Genomic DNA, 23,647 nt, shown 5'->3' on the forward strand with positions numbered 1-23,647 from the left:
AGTTGAAGATATGGCTGGGCACGGTGGCTCATGCCTGTAATCCCAGCACTTTGGGAGTCCGAGGTGGGTGAATCACAAGGTCAGGAGATCAAGACCATCCTGGCCAACATGCTGAAACCCTGTCTCTACTAAAAATACCAAAAAATTAGCTGGACATGGTGCCGGGAGCCTGTAGTCCCAGCTACTCGGGAGGAGGTGAGGCAGGAGAATAGCATGAAACCGCGGGGGCGGAGCTTTCAGTGAGCCGAGATCGTGCCACTGCACTCCAGCCTGAGTGACAGAGCGAGACTCCGTCTCAAAAAAAAAAAAGTTGAAGATGTTAATCGAGTACCTTAGGAAACCAAACTAGAGTATCAGAAACATCATATGGTATTGAGAGATGACATATATAGGGATAAAACAAACTGTAAAGAGAAAATTAGAGTAAGTTTAGTAAAATTAAAACAATTAAGGGTTTTATTTGGATGAGAAGCCATATGACACAATAGTTAAAAGCACATTCAAAGGAATCAGAGACGTGGATTCAAACTGTTATTTAACTTGAAGTCATGGCTTACACTCATTTTCTCTGTGTGTAAAAGCATTGATCATATTTCCTACCTCATAGGTCTGTTAGAAAGAATCAAAGAAATAGCCTACTAAAATCTCATATAGTGATTGTCACATTAATAAGTTTAGTAAATAATGCTTTTATTTTTTTTCCAGAATATGTTCTCACATTCTGAATGCAATCTGAGATTAATCATGAGACACATGTAACACACATGTATAGATGGAAAGAATTAGCTAACCCATGTTACAGTCAAAGTACTATGCAGTACTGCCATGGAAAAAGTAAAAATAAGGACATATACTGAGTAGAAAATGAAAAATTCACAGTATTCCAATTGTCAGGGTTTGGGATTGACACCTAAGTGAAAGTGTTGAAAGCGTCATCATTTAGGTCGTTTCAAACTCTATTCTACCACACTCAAGAAACCCTGTGGTCAAAATTCTTATCCTGTCTACTAGTTGCATAGTTCTTCCAACAGACCTGCTATTGACTTCCCTGTTTCCTTGCACAAAGCTGTTATTCACTTCTAGGAAAATCGGTGGCTTTGTGGAATTGGATAAGAATTTGGTCTACAGTGAGTGATTTGAATGAATGAATTTGGAATTGGCAAGAAAATACAAACATATGCCACATTTACTTGGTACATTCATGCTTCAAGAGAACTCAGGTAGCACATAAATTCGGTGTAAAAAGACAGATTTTCAGTAATAACCTATTACAAAGTCAGCCTAAATCTTCTTCATTTATTTTTGTCAGATTGAAAGAATAAGGCAAAACATAAATTATTATTCATTGGAATGTGCAAGGCTAGAGTCCCTTCTGATAAAGTCATATATGGCGCCTACTATTTACAATGCTGATGTCAGAGACAGAACAGTCATGTTTTAGGCAAATTTAACATAAGTGGATTTATTAGTTGCTTTTAAGATACACTGGTTTTTAAAACCAGTCTTCATTGGCCAGATTGATCTGGATACTGGCAAATTAAGTAGTCTTTGCTTTTTGTAGGCAAAATATAACCAAGGAATAAGGTGGCCCACTTGTGTGCTGGTGGTAAGTTTGTGAGAATCTGAACCTGATCCTATATTCAATAGTAGACAAATTTCTTCTCTCAATATTATTACTCATGCAATTTTCAGTACCAGCGACATGGGGCCTTTAAAAAGGAAGAGATGTTACATTTTTTGACAGCTTTTCCCTTCCACTGACTGAAACAATAAAAATAAACATGAAGCTGTCGGAATGGCCTCTTCATATTATGTCATTTGCGTGTGATTCCCTTTGCTTCTCTAGATAATTGAATTTATTCAGGCAATTTATTTTTTAAATGTGTAGTCTCTGTGAATGGAAACATCTTAACTAAAGACAACCCTTTTATTTCCTCTTAATGAAATATATACATGTAAGTGTATACTTCTGTTAGAACCAAGGGAATAGAAGGGAAATAATGGAAAACCCAAAAAATGTATAATTAATTAAAAAGATGAAGTGTGACTCTTGTAACCAAATATTCTGTCTTTGTGTTTACCCCCTGTCTATGTTCAAGGTCTCTAGGTGCTCAATAGGAGCTTTTTAATTACTTTTTCCTGTTTGATGTTGCAAAGTATAATGAATAGATAGCAAAGGACTTTTGTAAGGAGCCTCTACATGTGAATCACCTCAAAGCTGGTAAGCATAGCAGTACCTGGTTGGTTCCCATCCTGAGACTCAGTCTTAGTACGTTTGAGACTTAAAGAAAATGACTACTTAAAATGAGATCCATTAGTCAAACAATGTAGCTTTAAAACATAAATAGAGCTAGTATTCTCTTGAAGCTGGGAATATAAAGATTAAATACTTCTATTTTGGATCGGCATTTTTAAGGGTTATTGAGCACCAAGTCAGAGCACTTTGGGGTAGCAGAAATATCCAAAGATATTCACAAAACAGGATTTCAAGTAGAATTGTAGAAGAGGAAACATCTCTCCAAAATTCAAAATTATTTGTCTCCTCTTTATACGCCACAGAATTTAATATAATTTAAATGCAATTTTAGTTTTATGTGTGTATCTTCACCAAGTTTCTAAGACAAAGTAATTTCTTTATGGGGGTGAAAATACTGTCACCTGTAGTCACAACTCAATAAAGCACTAAACAGCAGTAGGAGTCTGAAAAATGTTTTTTTTTATATTGACAAATTTCATTTTCCCCCTTTATTCTAACATTTATGTGGCAAGAATTTTGGAGGCTGAACACACAGCACCAAGAACTCAGTGTTCTGAGAGCCTGTTCATTGTAAGTAAGGGAAGGTTGCTTCAGTTTCTAATTTTATCCCTTAGTTTTACAATGATATCTTTTTGTCATGCTTTAGTCTTCCTGGAGTAACAAAAGTCTTCTATTCTTGCATTGTTGTTCTAGAACCTTCTCATCTTCCTGTTTCTCTCTCTGTTTGGCATGTTCTATAGGTGCTCATTATTATTTCTAAGTTTGCAGGGTTTTTTGTTTTTTTTTTTTACAAAATATCCTTTGTTTTTCAAAATCTAATTATAAATAATGATAAACTTTCAAAAATGTACAGGGTAAACCCAAGTCACTGAAGGAGAAGGTGTTACTCTTTTATAACCGCCATTTTTAGGCATAGGTGAAGAGAGCTTGGCCATTTGCTCTTCTCCCTGTGGATACTCTCTAAGAGCTTATGACCTGAAGTGGATTTAATCATTCACTGCAAATAAATGCTTCATAAGTCATTATTTTACAGCCTTTATTTCTTCACCTACCTTTTGCAGGCATATCCACCTTTAGATATTCCATATATAAATTGAAAGATCTCAAACAATTAGCTCATCATTTGAATTTCCTGAGGGAGATTATATGGCATCTCTTAAAGTCCTGGGGTCAGAAACCAGGATTGATGCTCAAATTATAAACTCATTTAGTTGAGCGGACTTATTAAAATGTACTAGACACACCAATTCTATTGAAAACATTATCTCTGTTTGCTAACTATTCTGTTTTTGTCCATACAGTAATCATTGTTTCAACTTCCCAAGCAAAAACCATGTTTATCTTTGACTCTTTTTTCCTTATTTTCAAGTTACTTAATCCTATCATTGCTTCCTTCAAATTGTCTCTAGGATTAAGAATGTATTTTTAACATTCTTTTTTTTAAAAAAATTATTTTAGGTTTGGTGGTACATGTGAAGGTTTGCTATACAGGTAAACACATGTCATGGAGGTTTGTTGTATATGTTTAAAATTACATCACCCAGGTATTATGCTCCATTCCCAATAGTTACCTTTTCTGCTCCTCTCCCTTCTCCCACCATTTTCCCCCAAGAAGACCTCAGTGTCTGTTGTTTCTTTCTTTGTGTTCATAAGCTCTTATCATTTAGCTTCTACTTGTAAGTGAGAACATGCAGAATTTGGTTTTCTGTTTCTGCTTCAGTTTGCTAAGAATGATAGCCTCCAGCTTCACTCATATTCCCTCAAAAGACATGATCTCATTCTTTTTTATGGCTGCATAATATTCCATGGTGTATATGTACCACATGTTCTTTATCCAGTCTGTCACTGATGGGCATTTAGGTTAATTCCATGTCTTTTCTATTGTGAACAGTGCTGCAATGAACATTCACATGCATGTTTCTGTAGAATGCTTTATATTCTTCTGTGTATAGGTAATAGGATTTCTGAGTCAAATGGTAGTTCTGGCTTTAGCTATTTGAGGAGCCACCATACTGCTTACCACAATGGTTGAACTAATTAACACTCCCACCAACAGTGTATAAGGATTCCTTCTTCTCTTCAACCTCACCACACTTGTTGCTTTTTGACTTTTTAATAATGACCATTCTGACTGGTGTGAGATGTTATTTCACTGTGGTTTTTATTTGTATTTATCTAATGATCAATAGTATTGAGCTTTTTTTATATATCCTTGTTGGGTGCATGTATGTCTTCTTTTGAGAAGTGTCTGTTCATGTCCCTTGCCCACTTTTAAATAGGGCTGTTTGTTTTTCTCTTGTCAATTTAAGTTCCTTATAGATGCTGGATATTAGACCTTTGTCAGATGCGTAGTTTACAAATATTTTCTCCCATTCTGTAGGTTGTCTGTTCACTATGTTGATAGTTTTCTTTGCTCTGCAGAGGCTCTTAAGTTTAATTAGTGATTTATTATTATTATTTTTTAGCCCTTCTCATAGGAAATTAGCATACATTATAAAATCAAACAAACAAAAAACAACAAAGTGCATATATATGCACCTGCCTTGCATACACACACACACAGGCATATTAAATTACAAATTAAAATAACTCCCAGCCAGGCATGGTGGCTCACACCTGTAATCCCAGCACTTTGGGAGGCCAAGGTGAGCGGATCACCTGAGATCAGGAGTTCGAGACCAGTCTGGCCAATATGGTGAAACTCCGTCTCTAGTAAAAATACAAAATATTAGCCAGTTGTGGTGGTGGGCACCTGTAATCACAGCTATTCAGGAGGAGAAGGCAGGAGAATTGCTTGAACCCAGGAGGCACAAATTGCAGTGAGTCAAGATCGTGCCACTACACTCCAGTCTGGGCAACAGAGCAAGACTCCACCTCAAAGAAAAAAAAAAAAAATACTCCCCAAGGACACTGTCGATTATCACACATTGTGTATAGAGTATCTAACTATCTAAAAGTAGCTATTAGCCTTTTTCCATATGCCTTACACATTCCCGTCATTGTCCCTATAGAAGTAACTATTACTAGACTGTGGATGAAGAGAGAAGGGCAATGCACTCTGGAACGTGAACAAAAATAATTTGAATATATGCAGTATGGAAAAGCTCCTTGCTGAGTGTAACCTATTTTCCAAAACAGTTGATAATCACAGATGACAGATAGATATGATGGTTCTTTTCAACGTCCACTGCTACAATCTAGTGGAAGGCCTTTTATTGTCACATATGTGTCATGGTAACAGTTTCCTATTCATTGGAGATCTTTACTTTCTCCTCTACCCAATTAATTCTACATACCACTGCTAGACTAATCTTCCTAACAAGCTACTTTAATAGAATCACTCGCTATAGATCAACAATAGTTCTTCCTCGCCTGCTAGGTCAAATGTAAACTACCCTACTTGACTTTCATGACCCTTCATGAAATGACTCTCCTATGTTAGTCTTGTATTTATTATTCTTCATTTCTTTTGGTTAAGCCACTTCCTTCCCTGTAGTGTGCGTGTATATGCACTGTAAAATTTCCCGGGTGGTGCCTCCGGGAATGCTCTGTATCTTTTCCTCTTCACTTATTTCTTCTAGGCTTAAACTAAAAGACTCTCTATACATGAAGATTTAATAAATTAATAATTAACTCAATATGTATTAATGGAACATTAATAACGGCATAGTGTGTGTGTGTGAGTAATCAGACATGTTCCCTGCCTTCATGGTATAGAAAGAAAATTAAATGAACAATCCCAAAAGAGTGTGATTAGTACTGTGATAAGAAGTTTTCCATTTTTCTTTGATTTCCAGCATTCTCTCTTCTCTAAACGTCTTTTGCATGTATAATTTACTACTCTAAAAATTAGTACTTATTATAGTTGTTATGATTACTAATTGTTTCAGGTGCATTTCAATGCCTCTCAAATTTAATTTTAAACTATTTGAAGAGAGAGAAAACCAGCTTTATTTTCGTATACCTTTGGCATTTCTTGCAGCACCTGAATTAGTTGAGGAAGCTTAATGATGACCACAGCAAGGAGTTTAGAATTGGATCTTAGATTTAATTCTCCAGTTTACCATTTCTTACTATTATTTGGGATAAATTACTTTTAGAACTTTAATTTCATCATATGTTAAACAGCAATAACATTCTTCAGGGAATTGCTCCTAGAATTATTTTTTTAAAGTTCATAGAACATTTGCAACAGTGCCTTTAAGAACTCCAAAATTGGTAGCTATAATTTTATTGAAACATTAGTAAATAAACAGATTTTGTGTATCTCATCAAAGGTGCTTTTTATATCCTTTAAAACTATAAGATTGACTAAATCTGTGTATAAGCGTTGCTCATGTAAACTACATGAAAATAATCTTTGCAGAGAACCTACTATTTTACATTAAGAATGCCAGTATCTCAGTGATTGTGTGTGCTGTGGGATGGTCCTTATGGGCCCACTAAAGTGGGTTCAGGAAGTTCTGCTTTATAGTGTGAATAAATAATTTGGCTAGTTGAGAAATTTTGTAAGAGACCGTGGACTGTTTAATACCTTACCATTACTTTTAGACTGAGAACTGAAATTTGTGTTTCTTATTTCTCAACTCACTGCCTAATGTCAGTTCATGTTAAACGTTTCTTTCACACACACACACACACACACACACACACACACACACAAAAAGCTTCTTTTGCCCTAAACATAGTTCTCTATTGAGAGTCTTAATTAGTATAGAAAAATAGGTCTTTAGCACTTTTTTAAGGGGAAGACTAGTGTGGTGGCGTAACAGAGCGGATTGACTTTAGGCTATGAAATTAGCCTCATAGAGAAGGCATATGTTTTACAGACTTTTTCTTTTATGATTCTCAGAGAAATTCCGTGAAGACTGTGTTTCAAGATGTTGCTGGAGCATAGCAGAGAGAAGCTAGCAAAAATGGAGAATTTGTACTTGATAGAACCCTTCCTCGTATTACTATTGTTGTTTCATATTTTTCCTGTAAAGGAATCTAAGGATTTATTTGCCAGGCAATCTAGTGGTGCTGATGTCCTCAGAAAGGAAGAAAAAGCTTGATGTGCACATCTCAGAAACAGAAAAAGTCGAAATATGACATAAAAAGTAATTGGTGTCATGTATTTATGACAAACAATTCATTCCTCTTCATTTTTTTCAAACTTTCACTTTTAAAAGTTTTATTTCATAATGAGTAGTAATTGAACATCTTTTCTTTGATCTTTTCCCTGAGTTATCACTTTCAAGAGAACCATGAAACTGTGAAATTTGAAAACTGAGTATGAAACAGAGGTAAAAGCCTACTAATGCTGTATGGCATTTTGTGGAATACCTTTTATTCCCTTAAAAACAAAAGAAAAGTTTGTATTAGGTTATCTTTAAAAATGGACCACATTAAATACATTTTAAATTATTTTTAAAAAAGTTTCCCTGGATACAGTTTGATTTGAGCAGAAATAACTCTAAAAACTGCTTGTATGTGCCTATTCTATTTTTGGCAGGGTGGCTGAAAGAAAGGGCTTTTCTCCTCCTAATATCTTTTTTCTTCACTTTTCTGGTAAAGGGTCTATTTTTTGCTTTATTCATTTTTGTATATTCTATGTTTTATTCATCTTTATAGGCTAATATGCCTGGAAGCACACTTATTTGAACAAACACTCATATAACTCTTGTAATATTTGTTGCCATTTTATGAATTTTATAGCTCATAACACGTTATTAACTTATGTAATACCCTAGCTCATATAACTCATTATATTTTAACTTACAATCCTCTAACAGCGCAGTGAGGTATTAAATACTAATATTATCCCCATTTTACAGATGAGAAAATTAAGGCATACAAGGATTGAATTGTATGTGTGTGACTTGTCCAAGGTCACACAGCTAGTGAATGATGGAGCCAGGATTTGAACCAAAGCCATTTCGCTTCAAATTCTGTGTACTTAACCCATCTGTATGCTGCCCTGCAAGTTAGCGTTCAAAACATTTTATTACATAATTGAAAGAGAAAATAGAGTGAATGAAGTAATATTTCCTTTTTAAAATGTTTATTTTTCATTACTGTTAAATTTTGGAGATCAATTATATACATATATATTAATTTGCATTTATCCCATTTTCTGGATGAGGAAACAGATTTAGAGAGTTTAGACAGTTTGCCCTAGATTATAGAATTATATATAACTGTATAATACAGATTATAAATAACAGAGCCTGTCCTTGACCCAAATATCCAGACTTCTGCCTCCAGTTTCTTAACAACTGCTTTATACTGCTTTGGTATCATTTTATTTTACTGCATGGGGGGACCACAATCTATTTTATTTATTACTGAAGACATAGTCAGTTTCCAGTTATAAGCAGTGCTAGCAAACATTTAGCTTCTTTACTGAGTGAATGCTCTGTGTAAAAAACTGCATTTGTTGCTATGTGGAATAAAAATAAGTCATTTCCTCAATTTCCTATATTTACGCAACTCTATTACAAATTTTGGTACAGAATACAGATGAAAATTTGAGAAATTCCTTATATCTTATTTATTCCTTCAGACACAGAGAGTGAATATTTAGTCAAGTTTACTAAAAACGACAATAAAAAGGTTCTAGAGATTTAGGAGAATGACAGAAAAATTATATCTAATCAGTGGCTACTTACAATAAATGTTAAATTTATTACAAATGTTAAAAGGAAATGTTTTGATTTGTAGTCTCACTTTTGTTTAGACACATCTTATGGTTGGTCTTTGCTCAGGAAAGAGATCATCAAATGTCTTAAAGTGTATTTGCTAGATGTTTAAACATAAGTAAGACATAGTGCACAAATCATCTGCAGGAAGATAATGAGGCTGTCACAGCACAAAATGTTCTTTGTTTTTACAGGTTCTATTAGTTAATGTATTAGCAATTTTCTAAATGCCACTTTTGCTTATTAAGAGGTTTTGAGAGCACATGAAAACATACATTTTATTCTTGAATGCAGCATTTCTGAGATTATTAGCAAATGTGATTCTGAAGGAATATTTTCAAATACTCTGAAGGAGCATTTGGGGGGGAAAAAACATGTTAGACACTTTTGCCCATGTAGCGTCCACATAAAAGGAAAGATTTTTTAAAACTGTTTATCCTATTTATAGCATCTCTTATTGATAATCACAAAATTTGCCCTTAACTTTCAGTTTCATTCACCAGAATTAAATTAGATGGTAAATATGATAGTGATTTATAAAACAAAAAATATTTTTATATTATAAATGAGATCTAATTATTAATAAATTTAAACTAAAATTTCTAAAAATAGTCTATTTTCACAATTCAATTTTGACACAAATCTTGGATTTCCTAATCTATATAGTTAGTAGGACATCAGGAAACATAAGCCTGTTTCAACAAATGCCAAAATGACTATTAAAAAATTAAAAGTCATTCTTCTACAATAAGTGTTTATATATATATATATATATATATATATATATATAATTTTTGCATGTTTGCTGACTCTCCTCCATCCCCAGTACCCTTCTTTTCCTCCCTGGAATATATTTTACCTTTTCTCACTCTTCTCAAATTCCTGTCCCATTACTTTAATGATGTCTTTCTTCCCCACTGCAGCTTTTAATAATTCCCCCCTTTCCTTCTCTGCATCTCCTTCTCTCCTTAGCTCTTAACAGTTTTTTCTATGACAGTAGTTCTCAAACTTTAGTCTCACATGGAAGGCTTGTTAACTCAGATTTGGTTGGGCTCCACCTCCTGAACATCTGATTCAGGAAGTCTGGGGTGAGGCCTGAGAAAAGTGTTTAAAGTGTTCCCTGGTGATGCCAATGATATTATTTTGAGGACCACCGTTTGCGAATCATGTTTATAAAAATCACCTGTCACTATGCTAGCATTCTTTATTGTTGTTTAGTACCATTTAAATGCAATTTTTGAAGAACACACTTTTAAATATTTAGTTTCCTAATTAGTAATTAAACATAAGCCTAAACTAACATTTCATCTCAATGCTTGGCAAAGAAATGCAAACCAAGTTAGACTTCTGCTGAATTTCCATCCTGTTGAATAGCAATCTTTAAAAGAGTCTATATTTTTAGGCTTTGAAAAAAACATTAAAGAGTTCTCACTTCTGTTTGCACTGTCCCAAAATACATAAGAAATGTTTGAAATACGGGCTGGATTATATTTTTGAAGTATAATGGGGCCATTTTTATAAAATGATAATCTTTCTGCCTGAACTGGATGAGGACCGCTACTGTCTAGAATATTCTGTCTATCCCAAGAGTGTGCGACGTCTGCATTAAAGACACAAATTAATTTGTAAAGTTTCTCCAATGTTCTTTGAAAGTTAGAAAAAATTAGAACTCATTAGTTCAGGAAATTAGAGCTTTCCTTAGATCATAGAGAAAAAAGGATGCAGATGCCTATTTAAGTATTTTAGAATTTCTACCCATTTTTAATATTGTGGTGAATAAATGTTTCTAAGGATTCAGAATACTAATTTTCAGAGAATTTCAATCATATAATAATATTGAATGTTTAAAATATAAACATTCCTTAAAAACTGACTTAGCTGTTAACTTGTTTGTAAGTGGTCTAGATTAGGCCAGCGCATACCAGCCTAGCCACTGATCATCACACTTCTTTAGAAAGTTATTTCTAAATCTACATCATTTAAAAAATGCGCATATGTAGCTTCCTGACCCCATCCCAAGATAGATTCGAGGCCCACTTATCTAAAATCTATAATCGTAAGTAGTGTACCCTGTAGTTGTCAGGCACTAAGGATTCCTGGTGTTATAAGTGCTGATCTGGAAGTTTTACAAAGGTATTATCAGTGACTTTTTCAAATATACAAGGATGACCAGTTGTGATAAACTCTCTCTCTAGGTGAATTACTGAAATAGCCCAAACAAAATTATTTCTGTTATTTTTCACTGTTTGAACTACTGGACCTAAGTACAATTAGCTATTTTTCAGACAAAAATTAAGGAAAGAGTTTAAATGGGATGACTTCATCCATAATCATTACTATAACAAACACTCTTCAGAGGTCTGTGTGGAAGTGCTGATTTTTATTCTGTAGTTATTGGAAACCGACAATATCTTGCTCCCAGATTACTGACTTTGATCATCTTAACCGGAGAAAATTTCTTAGTGTTCTCTATTGAGTTTTTTAAACTTGGTTTTGCCTCAATGTATCTCTTTTATATTTACAACTCATTTTTAGGAATATTAATATTGGAAAATTGAGCTGATAAAACTTGCTGTCAAAATTGCAGAATTCATTTGTAAAAGTCAGCAATTCTGTCTTGCATTTCAGATTTCTGTGCATATTATCACAAGATGTTTGCTGAATAAGAAAACAATGATTGCCGTATTTATTACTCTTTAAAGAATAACTAAAATATGTATCTCTTTCTAAATGCTTATCTTTGGAGCAGTAAAATTTTAAGATATTAGCATATATACCTTAAATAAACTTTTATCTCGATAAAAGATAAACATCTTGATAAAAGATGAATAAACTTTTATCTTGATAAAAGATACACATTTATCTTGATAAAAGATACACTTTTATCTTAATAAGGTTTTTTTTTGTTTCTTGTTTTTTTGCAGGCAACTGGTTTTTTAAAACCACCTAATTGTCTATATTGATGAGCTTATGTTATTTTTCTGGGAAGGTATACATTTAGGTCAGGTATACATTCCTTAACCTGGAATCCATGGTTCATAAGAGTTCATAGCGAATTTCCTGGAGGAGGTTCATAACTGGAACTGTGAACATATAAAGTTAACTCTGTAAAACTATATGAAATTATGTGTGCAATCACATGAGTGTGTGTTTATGCATGTGCATATGTGTTTAAAAGAGCGTTTATAGCTATCTTCAAGGGATCAGTAATCCCAAAGGTGTAAGTGTGGTTTAGGGTTTCATGGAGACATTTTATGAAAAATTATTTTAATCTAGATAACTTGAAAAATAATTGAAAGAGCTCTTTAGACAATAGCTACATTTTTTCTATAACTAAATTCAATTTGGTACCTCCTAATTTGGCAGAAGAGATTACAAGTAGTGAAATTTAGTTTCAACATTTGAAATAAGTTATATTTTTATCCTCTTTTGATGGAATTTAAGGAACAGTCAAATATTATAGCTTTTAAGATATTTTTTGAAGTTTTGTTTTACGTTGTCCTGGTGATTTCTTCTTCTTCTTCTTCTTCTTCTTCTTCTTCTTCTTCTTCTTCTTCTTCTTCTTTTTTTTTTTTTTTTTTTTGTAGACAGAGTCTAGCTCTATTGCCAGGCTGGAGTGCAGTGACGCGATCTTGGCTCTCTGCAATCTCCGCCTTGTGGGTTCAAGTGATTCCCCTGCCTCAGCGTCCAGAGTAGCTGGGATTACAGGCATGTGCTACCATGCCCAGCTAATTTTTGTATTTATAGTAGAGATGGGGTTTCACCATGTTGGCCAGGGTGGTCTCGATCTCTTGACCTCGTGATCTGCCCACCTTGGTCTCCCAAAGTGCTGGGATTACAGGTGTGAGCTACCATGCCCAGCAATCCTGGTGATATTTTATAAATCACAATCTGTTGCTGGAAGAGGAACATGACTGTATCAAAACTTATTGAGCACCAAAGCATCCTCTGTGTGTATCTGTAGTTCATCCTATGCTATCTCTGTACAGTACCCAAATTACTGAACATGCATTCATGAGAATCTAATTGATGATAGTCCAGATTTTCTGTACTAGCTTTTTTCTAAATTCAAAACTTAATTTTACTGGAAAGGATGCTGGAGATGCTCACAAATTTTATAAAGATAGTTACAGAAACAGACTACTGAGTACCATTACTCTGATTAGTCATGTAGAAATATAAATCTATATATTTGGTTTAAATAATTCTTTAAACATTAAAATTTATTTTAACAAATATGACATAAACCAGTGGATATTTGGATGGACAGAGCTTTGTAAGTCTGGAATGTGGTTGATTTAATTAATTTAAACACATATATCTCATTTGTTTTCTTTAGGACTTGAACATATTGCAGTGGAAACCTCTCATTTTCATACTTATTAAAAAGACAAATGTCTTGTTCACCCATAACATTGATAGATGCAGACATAGATGAAAGAGGTATAATAACATTGATTTCTAAATCCAAGTATGCTATAAGCTACTTTGTCCATAAGGGCTTTGTCCATGAGAGCTCTGGAGCCCAATAGGTTGGGGCTGATTTTTCACTCTGCCTTTTGGTAGTCATGTGACGTTGAGCATATACTGTGCTTCAGTGTCTCTGCCTCAGTTTATCCAGATATGAAATGGAAATTATAATTAGGCTTGCCATGAGAATTGAGTTAATACATGTAAAGCACTTTAAGCCGTGCCTAACACAAAGTATTCAATACATGTTTGCTATCATTCTTATCAATTACTGTCTGATAGACTGGAATATTAATGTAATGTTTCTAAGCATGAACTTAATTTCAGTTTATAAGGCCAAGAAGTAAGCATAATAATATGTTTCTTAAGGCCAGAAGTTAAGGGTGAAATGTCATTTGAATAATAAAAGAAACACATGTATCTGGTTATTTCATATAATCTCTTCTTTTATAAAATGAGTTAATTCTTCTTAATTATCTCATCATATAAATTAGAGTTTAAATATTAAGGTGGAAATAATATTTCTTTCAACGTCTTCATAGCAATATTCTGTCCTTAAAATGAATTAACAAGAATTCAGTTTTAAAAAGATATTTTAATGAGAATATATATATTAGGCAGACCCTTTTTCTATTGGTTGCAAAGATAACAAAAGGGGTAAGATTAAGCAAAACTTGTTCAAAAATAACAAAGGAAGATTATCAACTTTATTTTGAAAGTTGAGAAACCTCTTTTATGATTAGACTTTAGAGGTCATATATCACAGTTCTGGGAACTTGTTTGCAAAGTACTGGTATGCCCTTAGAATTCACACAACTTGATTAAATAGATATTGCTGGTCTGGACCACTTATGCCTATGTTAGCTGGTTCTCTTGATTTCACCTGCCAGCAAAGTGAAGTGAAACATGGAATCATTACTTCATGTATGACAAATGCAATCCCAGGGAAGGAGCTCTGAAAAGATAGGATTTCCTTGACTGAAGACTGTGCTACCGCTCCTTAACAAGCTATTCACCATGCAAATGAACAATGGAGTCCCACACTCAAACAGCTGTTAACTACATAAAACTGTTAAGGAGATTAACAGTGCCAGAGGCTGAAATGTAATCAGGCAGGTGAAATACTGATAAGATAAATATTCCTGTGTGAAATAGCAATAATGTTTAATTAATTTATTTTTATACGACTGCAGCAACTGAGTTTAGAATACTTGTGAAATATACCAAACTTTAAAACATACTTTTTTTTCTCTTTGAAAGGTATAGAAAGTTAGAGGTATGGCCGGGCGCGGTGGCTCAAGCCTGTAATCCCAGCACTTTGGGAGGCCAAGACGGGCGGATCACGAGGTCAGGAGATCGAGACCATCCTGGCTAACACGGTGAAACCCCGTCTCTACTAAAAAATACAGAAAACTAGCCGGGCGAGGTGGCGGGCGCCTGTAGTCCCAGCTACTCGGGAGGCTGAGGCAGGAGAATGGCGTAAACCCGGGAGGCGGAGCTTGCAGTGAGCTGAGATCAGGCCACTGCACTCCAGCCTGGGCGACAGAGCGAAACTCCGTCTCAAAAAAAAAAAAAAAAAGAAAGTTAGAGGTATGCAAAATGGGATACGTTATCTGGATATTTGTTGACATTTTTGATATTTTAATAGACTTGATTTCATTGTAATGTTCAATTATGGCAATTAAAGGTCAGCTCCCCAATTATTGTTTCTAAAGTTTGTCATCATATAATGTGAAAGCAGAGTACAGATAGAGAAAGGTTCAAAGTGAAGCTAACATTGGGATGTTTCTGCTTTTGGTCCTGGAAAGAAATGAGAAGAAAGATCTGTAGAAAATTAGTACAGATGTTTCGCAATATTCTGGTTTGCACAAACCAGAATAATGTTTCTCAATATTCTGATTTGCACAAACTAAACTAATGTGTGTTATGGGCCATTCATAAAAACATTCCTATTAATTTACTGAATGAATTTGTGATTGCTCTTTTTAGGGGTGTGTATATGTGTGTGTTTATGTGTTTGTATATATATGTAGGTTTTAATAATACCAGAAGTGTACCTTCACTTAACCTGCAGGAGTTTGTAATTGTTACATTTTGTGTATTGATTTCTAAATCCAAGTGTGTTATAAGCTACTTTGTCCATAAAATATTCACTCAAGGCATAGTGCTAGTCAGAGGCATATTCTGTAATGTTTGTGAGAAATGAAAGCCATTTGAGATTTAGAATTATAATTTGGAAGATTCTGTTGCGCATTTTTTTTTTTGCCTTCCCCAAATGCCTCAGCCACATGCAACAAACTGATGTTTGTAGCATAGCCTGTTGTCCCTGTACTCACTAATATGTTAACAGCAAAAAAAATCATATTAACAGATTATGTTTGTGTTGACATCTCTATTTTTAATCTATTTTTTAAAATTACACTGATAGTTTTTTAACCAACTATGTTAGCATATTTTTAAGCTAGTCAGAAATATTGCATTAACCTTAAAAACATTGAGTATCAATCAGTGTGATCTGTTACTTTTTGGAGGTCAACAGATTGTATTAACGTGTCTTAAATAGGTAGAGAAGAAATGTGCAACAGGTATAAACTAATATCCTGAATATTAAATAGGCACACATTCAAATATATTTTAATGCAAACTTTTAATGTTGCAGAATTAAGAAATATTTTTAGGGTAAGACTCAAAGATCTTAGGATACAGCTTTATGTTTAAGATGTCTGTTTTGTGGAAGGTAAAGGATTATGGAAGTAAGAGACTACAAGGAAAATCTTTAGGAAAATTAATTTTTCTTTATCATTTAATTATCACTCCTCCTGATAATTTCTAAAAAATCAACTTAGTATCTTTTATACAAAATATTCCCCAAATATTATACAAATTACCAGAGTTGTGCTAGAATATGTGAGAAAATGATGACAATAGACTATAACAAGATATTTACATTTTAGAACCACACAATAAATTATTTTCATTCACATACTCACATGATTATGAAGAAGCAAAAACTGCAACAGACCTTATTTTATAGGGCAAATGAGGATTAAAATACAAAATAGCAGAATATTGACAGAAACTGTGCTTCATGTAACAAATGAAATTGAAAATGTCTTCAGCATTGGCAAGATTGAACTTGGAATATTCTTGTCTGATGTCAGATAACCCATGTGATGGATGCTTTCTTAAAAGTAGGAGAGGGAGGTAGAAAATTAAAACTTTAATTGGAGTATTTATCAAGAAGAGGCAGCTACTGAAAATGAAAATAAATTCTGTGTAATGATATTTGTTTAAATATTACAAAGTCAGGAAGTTTAACACAAATGATCAGTACATTTAATATCCATAGGAAAATCCGAGACTCTCAAACAAAAGCAGGAAAATAAACAAATCTAATAATATAGGCTTCATATAAGACTATATTGTCATTTATACTCAGTTTAAAGGAGAGAATCTCCAAATTTTGGTTTCTCCTTTGAATAGATCTTTGACTTACTCTAGTCCTACCATGCAAACTTAATTTATTCTTTTTTGAAATTTCTTTGTTTTTCTGCCTCTTGCAGCGTGACATTTCACTTTTCAATCTTTCAGCTGAATAAGCCATATAACCAATTTTTTTTAAGTTTCTGAATTTTAAACAATTATTTGTCCTTTTGCTTTCTCTTTCAGGAAGTTGATGGCAATAAAGTTATGTCTTCATTTGCCCCACACAACTCATCTACCTCACCTCAGAAGGCAGAAGAAGGTGGGCGACAGAGTGGCGAGTCCTTGTCTAGTACAGCCCTGGGAACTCCTGAACGGCGCAAGGGCAGTTTAGCTGATGTTGTTGACACCTTGAAGCAGAGGAAAATGGAAGAGCTCATCAAAAACGAGCCGGAAGGTAAAGGCTGGAAAAGAAAACAAAGTTGGTGCTGTGTCCTGATTTTAATACTTTGATTTTAACTTCTTGATTTGTTTTTTGATTTATACTCTTAAAGTTAAGTTGGACAAAATGGAAACTTATTGCTATGAAGATGGTTGGTATAGTTTTTTCAGAAACACTTAGGCCTGTCTATCTCAATTTTTTAAATCATTAATTTATGTTGTGATGTTATTTTTACATATGAGTAAATTAGTTGAGTGAAAATGATTCAAGAATAGAATGTGGCAGCAGAACCGGGAATAGTAACCTACTTGTCAAATATCTGCAGTCTAATTTGTTTCTCTCCATTTTTTCCCCCTTGTGGATTAATGTAGAATTTCACTACATTTCATAACCTTTATACATTAATAATCTTATCCTACCTGTTTCCTGTATAGTCAAAAATTAATATGGTTAGGACTATTATGTATTTACCAATTAGTGATTCTTTAACTTTTAGAAATGCTTAAGTTCCTATTTGTTCAACTTCCAGAAAGTCTTTCTTTTAAGATTTTATCCTCTAAATCTCTTCAATAGTTCCTGATAGGAGCCTTCAGGTAATATGCAAATGGACTAATCTTAAAATTAAAGCAAACAAGCCACTAAAATAACTGTTGCAAGTTATACAAACTTGTGCATAATTGACAATCATCCTTTATGTTACACATGCTTACTAACTCCTATTTAAACCTCTGTCCATCCTAAGCATGAGTACCATATTGCACACAAGAACATGCTTCCTGTTTCAATCAGATGGAAATGTAAAACAAACAAACAATGATGTGCAGAAATACTTTATAACAAAAATATACTGCATGTATACTGTGTAACAATAAGTTGGGCTCATTTCTCCTCTGTTAGGACACTGGTAAATTATGAGGATACCTGACACAAAATTATGTTAACCTGTGTATGTGGCAGTCATGTGACAATTAAATATTTCTGGTTCCCTACCAAATGCACAGCTGGGATCTGGATTTTGGTTAAAATTTATGCAGTTCTCATTATCTGAGAATTGGAAAGAATTTTAAAGATATTCTTGTCAGCCAAAGATTTTGGATATTTTGTTACATGTCCTCCCATTCTCATGGAGATAAAAATGGAGTGTTGAGGGGTATCCAGACAACCTTATGTTTTTAATGTGGTGGATTGTTTCCTAATATTAAAAATAATACAGTTTTATAATAATTATTTTTAAAAAATAAAACATTATAAGGAAGAAAATTAAAATCACCTGAAGTCATAGCTATTCTTGTGTGAAATAGCAATAATGTTTAATTATTTTTATACTGCCTCAGCAACTCAGTTTAGAATACTTGTGAAATACACTAAACTTAAAAAAAAATTTTCCTCCTCTTTGAAAGATGTAGGAAGTTAGAGACATGCAAAATGGGATATCTTATCTGATTTTTTTGATATTTTTGATGTTTTAATAGACTTGATTGCATTGTAATTTTTTGCATGAAGTCATAGCTGCAGGTGATTTTTATTTTCTTCCTTATAATGTTAATATGAAGTTAATAGGATTCCTATCCTTAGGATGTATTTTTTAGTGTTTATTTTTATGTATTCTGCTAATTTTTTATGATTAGCTTTATGCAGATGGTCCCCAACTTACCATGGATCCACTTACGATTTATCAACTTTAAGATGGGGCAAAAGCAATACACATTCAGTAAAACCATACTTCAAATTTTGAATTTTGATATTTTCCTGTATGCAGTAGGATACTCTCTCTCATTGCTGGGCAGCGGCAGGGAGCCATAGCTCCCAGTCAGCCACACAATCAAGAGGGTAAACAATGATACTCCACAGTACGTTGTGTTGCCAGACGATTTTTGCCCTATGGTGGGGTAACAACATATGTGTTCTGAGCAAGTTTAAGGTAGGCAAGGCTAAATTATGATGTTCAGTAGGTTAGCTGAATTAAATGCATTTTTGACTTAATGATAATTTCAACTTACAAAGGGTTTAAGGACATAATCCTATCATAAGTCTAGGAGTATCTGTACTTTTAAAATATTGTGCTTCCTCTTTCATTTAGAATTATAGTATGGGTGTGTCTTCTGCCAAGTAATATACTTTAAAAAGAAATAACTGCCAAGGCTGGGAACGGTGGCTCATGCCTGTAATCCCAGCACTTTAGGAGGTCAAGGCAGATGGATCACCTGAGGTCAGGAGTTCGAGACCAGCCTGGCCAACATGGTAAAACCCCATCTGTACTAAAAATACAAAAATTAGCCAGGCGTAGTGGTGTGCACCTATAGTCCCAGCTACTCGGGAGGCCAAGGCAGGACAATAGCTTGAATCTGGGAGGGGGAGGTTGCAGTGAGCCAAGACTGGGCCACTGCACTCCAGTCTGGGCAACAGAACGAGACTCTGTCTCAAAAAAAAAAAAAAAAAAAAAGAAATGACTTTCAATATTCTAAAGTATGGCCATGATTTACTATTATAATTCATACATTCATTTGATTTTTAAAAAACAGTTTTAAATTTACAGAAAAGTTAAGCAGATAGTATGGAGTTCCCATGTATTCCATCCTTATACACAGTCTCCTCTCTTATTAACATCTTACATTAGTATGGTATATTTGTTAAAATAACAAACCAACATCGATACATTATTATTAACTAAAGTCCAGAGTTGATTTAAACTTCTTTAGTTTTTACCAAGTGTGCTTTTTCTGTTTTAAGATACCATTAAGGGTAACACATTGTATTTAGTTGTCATGTCTTCTTAGGCTCTTTTTGGCTGTGGACAGTGTCTCAGAATGTCCTTGTTTTCGATGACCTTCAGAGTTTTGAGGAGTGCTGTTCAGATACATTGCAGGACATCTCTCTATTGGAATTTGTCTGAAGTTTGTCTCAATCAGATGAGATTTGGAGTTTTGGGAGAAAGACCACAGAAGTAAAATACCATATTTGTCATCTCATATCAGTTACATACTTTCTATGTAATTAAGAATGTTGGTGTTGACCTTGTTCATTGGCTGAAGTAGTGTTTTGCAAGTTTCTCCATTGTAAACTCACTCTGTCCCCTTTCTACACCATACTCTTTGGAGGGGAGGAGCTCTGTGTAAGCCACACTTAAGGAATAGGGAGTTATGGTACTAGAGCCGGAGTGTCTACATAATTTATTTGAATTTTTCTACATGGGAGATTTATCTCTTCTCTACCATTTATTATTTCATTGAATCATTTTTTACATCAGTATGGATTCACGAATATTATGTTACATTTTGGGTGTCATTTTTACATACCACTATTGTGATTGTGATAATGATTATTATTAGTTTAGCACTTCTTTTCTTTCTGACACTGTAAGATACTGGGGGTTTATTTTGTATATTTCTTGCGCCAGTGCTAGAACCATCCATATCTCTAAGAAGCTCTGGCTCCTTTTATTGGAGAATATTAGAATGCAAGATCTGAATGCTGGGTATACCCTTTGCTTCTGATGTATCATTTCTTTTAGGGCCTCTAAGCGGACAGAGCAATGAAAATATATGTGTGTATACTAACCTATATATGTATACATTTATAAATATTTCCATGTTTGTCTATATTAAGCTGAACATGAGTTCTTACTAATGTCTCTAACTTGAATCTGTTTCTGCATGGATTATTGAAGCTTCATTTCTTGTTGATCTGTACATTTCCACCCGAACAGTGAGAAATATGGCTCCTACTAACCACCACTCATTTATATAATTGTTCACTTCTAGTATACATGTAGAAGAGTATCAGAACAATTAACTGCTACTACCATAGGAAATATCTTTGTCAACTAGGGTACAGTGTATGGGTCCTTTTGCTTTTAGTCTTACAGATTCCATTCATTTCCAAAGTGACTAAGGTAACTTACTTTTCCCCCACCCCATTCAGTGAAATTGTTTCATATATTTTTACTACAGTTAAATTAGTTCTGTATTCTTTACTGGTGTCCCTCACACTCCTCAATGATATTTTTTAATTTACTTATGTTAAGGTTCACTTATTATGTTGTATTATACATTTATATGTACAAATGCATAGAAATGTGCAATGTACAATGCAGTATGCATTGACAAATGCATGTTTTCACTTATTTACCACTGACAGTATCATGTAGAATAGCCTTCACTACTCTAAACTATCCTATGTTTCACCTATTCATCCCTCTTTTCTTCCCCAGAGTCCCAAGTAATTACAGATCTTTTTACAATGTATAGTTTTCCCTTTCCTAGAAAATCATATAATCAGAATAATACAGCATGGGGACTTTTCAGACTGGCTCTGTCACTCAGTAATTTAAGGTTCTTCCACAGCTGTTTGTAGCTTGATAGCTCATTTCTTTTTATCAGTGAACAATATTCCATTGTATGAAAATACCACTATTTTATAAATACGTTTTGCCTATCAAAGCACATATTGATTGCTTCTGGCTTTTGGTTATTATGAATAAAGCTTCTATTGATACTCACGTGCAGTTTTTTATGTGGACATAAGTTTTAACTGAATTGGGGAAATACCTAGGAATATGAATGCTGGAATTTATGAGAAGATTATATTGTAGCCTTCGGAGAAACTGCCAGACTATCTTCCAAAGTGGCTGTAAGATTTTGCATTCCCACCAGGAATGAATGTAAGTTTCTGTTGTTCTACATTCTCATCAGAATTTGATATTGTCCATTTATTTTATTCATTCAAATAGGTGTGTAGTGGTATCTCATTGTTTTAATTTGTAGTCCTCTAATTTTAAGCAATGTTCAGCATCTTTTTGTGTGCTTATATGCATTCGATGAGGTGGCTGGTTTGATCTTTTGTGGATTTATTAACTGAATCATTTTCTTGTCAATGAGTTTTTCGAGTTCTTAGTATATTTTGTATACAAGTTCTTTGTCAGAAATGTGTTTTGCAAATATTTCTACCAGTCTGCAGCTTGTGTTTGCATTGTCTTAACATTGTCTTTTGAGGAATAAACATTTTGATTTTAATAAAATCTAATTATTAATTGTTTTCCATGGATTATGCTTTTGATGTCTGTAAGTAATCATCACGTAATCCAGGGTAACTTAGATTTTCTCCTATCTTGTCTCTTGAAGTTGTATAGTGTTTCATTTTGCAGTTTAGGTCTATGATCCCTTTTGAGTTAAATTTTGTAAAAGGTAGTTCTGTGTCTGTATTCATTTGATTTTTCTGTTTGTTTTTGTTTTTGCTTTTTTTTGCATATAGAAGTCCAATTATTCCAAGACCATTTGTTGAAAAGACCATTATTTCTTCATTGACTTGCCTTTTTCCTTGCCAAAGATCAATTGAACGTATTTATGTGGATCTATTTCTGCCCTCTGTATTTTGTTCCATTGATCAGTTGGTCTGTTCTCTTGCCAGTATCATCCTGTCTTGATTACCATAGCTTGATAATAAGTCTTGAAGTTGGATAGTGTCAGCCCTCCAGCTTTCTTCTTTTTCTTCAATATTGTGTTGGTGTCCTGAGTCTGTTACCTTTTCTTGTAGACTTTAGAATCAATTTGTTGATATCCACAAAATAACTTACTTGAATTGTATTGAGATTGTGTTATACCTGTAGATTATATTGGGAATAATTGACACCTTAAAAATATCAAGTTATCATATTTATGAACATAAAATATCTCTCTATTTATGAAGATCTTTAATGATTCCTATTGAGTTTCATAGTTTTCCACATATAGATCTTAAACATTCTTTGTTACATTTATACCTATTTCTTTTTTGATAGAAAAATTTAAATGTAAATATAAATTATATTCTTTTTAATTTTATATTTCAATTATTTGTTGCTGAAATATGGGACATTGACTGTAGTATATTGCCCTTGCCTCCTTTGGCCGTTAAGGACTCACTATTAGCTCTAGTAGTTTTTACTGATTCCTTGAAATTTTCTACATAGACAGTCATGTTATATGCAAACAAAGATAGTTGTATTTATTCCTTTTAAAGATGTGAGCTTTATTTTATTTTATTTTTTTGTCTTCTTGCATTAGCTAAGAGTTCCAGTACAATGTTGAGTAAGTAAGGGTAGTAAGAGGGGACATCCTTGCCTTGTTCTTGATTATAAGGGGGAAAGCATCTAATTCTCACCATTAAGTGTGATGTTAGCTGTGAGATTTTTGTAATTTTTTTTTTACCAAGTGGAGAAGGCCCCACTCTATTCCTAGTTTGCTGAGAGTTTTTATTATGAGTATTTGTTAGAATTTATCAAATATTTCTTCTGCATCTATTGATATGATGTATGCTTATTTTTCATTATACCATTGATGTGATATGCTTTTCAAATGTTGAACCAGGCTTTGCAAACTTGGAATAAATCCTACTAGA

The 23,647-nt window shown here is 33.7% G+C and overlaps 1 protein-coding gene across 3 annotated transcripts in view; it reads left to right on the top strand.

The window, feature by feature from the left end:
• The window catches only part of SOX5 (SRY-box transcription factor 5), a 1,052,575-nt gene that overhangs the window by 717,146 nt on the left and 311,782 nt on the right, over positions 1 to 23,647 (top strand). For all 3 annotated transcript variants that reach the window (XM_033222675.1, XM_033222676.1, XM_033222677.1), the window contains one exon: positions 17,077 to 17,287. In XM_033222675.1, coding sequence (XP_033078566.1) covers positions 17,077 to 17,287 — 211 coding nt within the window. The remainder of the gene's footprint in view (positions 1 to 17,076; positions 17,288 to 23,647) is intronic.

This window comes from Trachypithecus francoisi, unplaced genomic scaffold, assembly GCF_009764315.1.
Source record: "Trachypithecus francoisi isolate TF-2019V2 unplaced genomic scaffold, Tfra_2.0 Lachesis_group11, whole genome shotgun sequence".
Lineage (NCBI taxonomy): Eukaryota > Metazoa > Chordata > Mammalia > Primates > Cercopithecidae > Trachypithecus > Trachypithecus francoisi.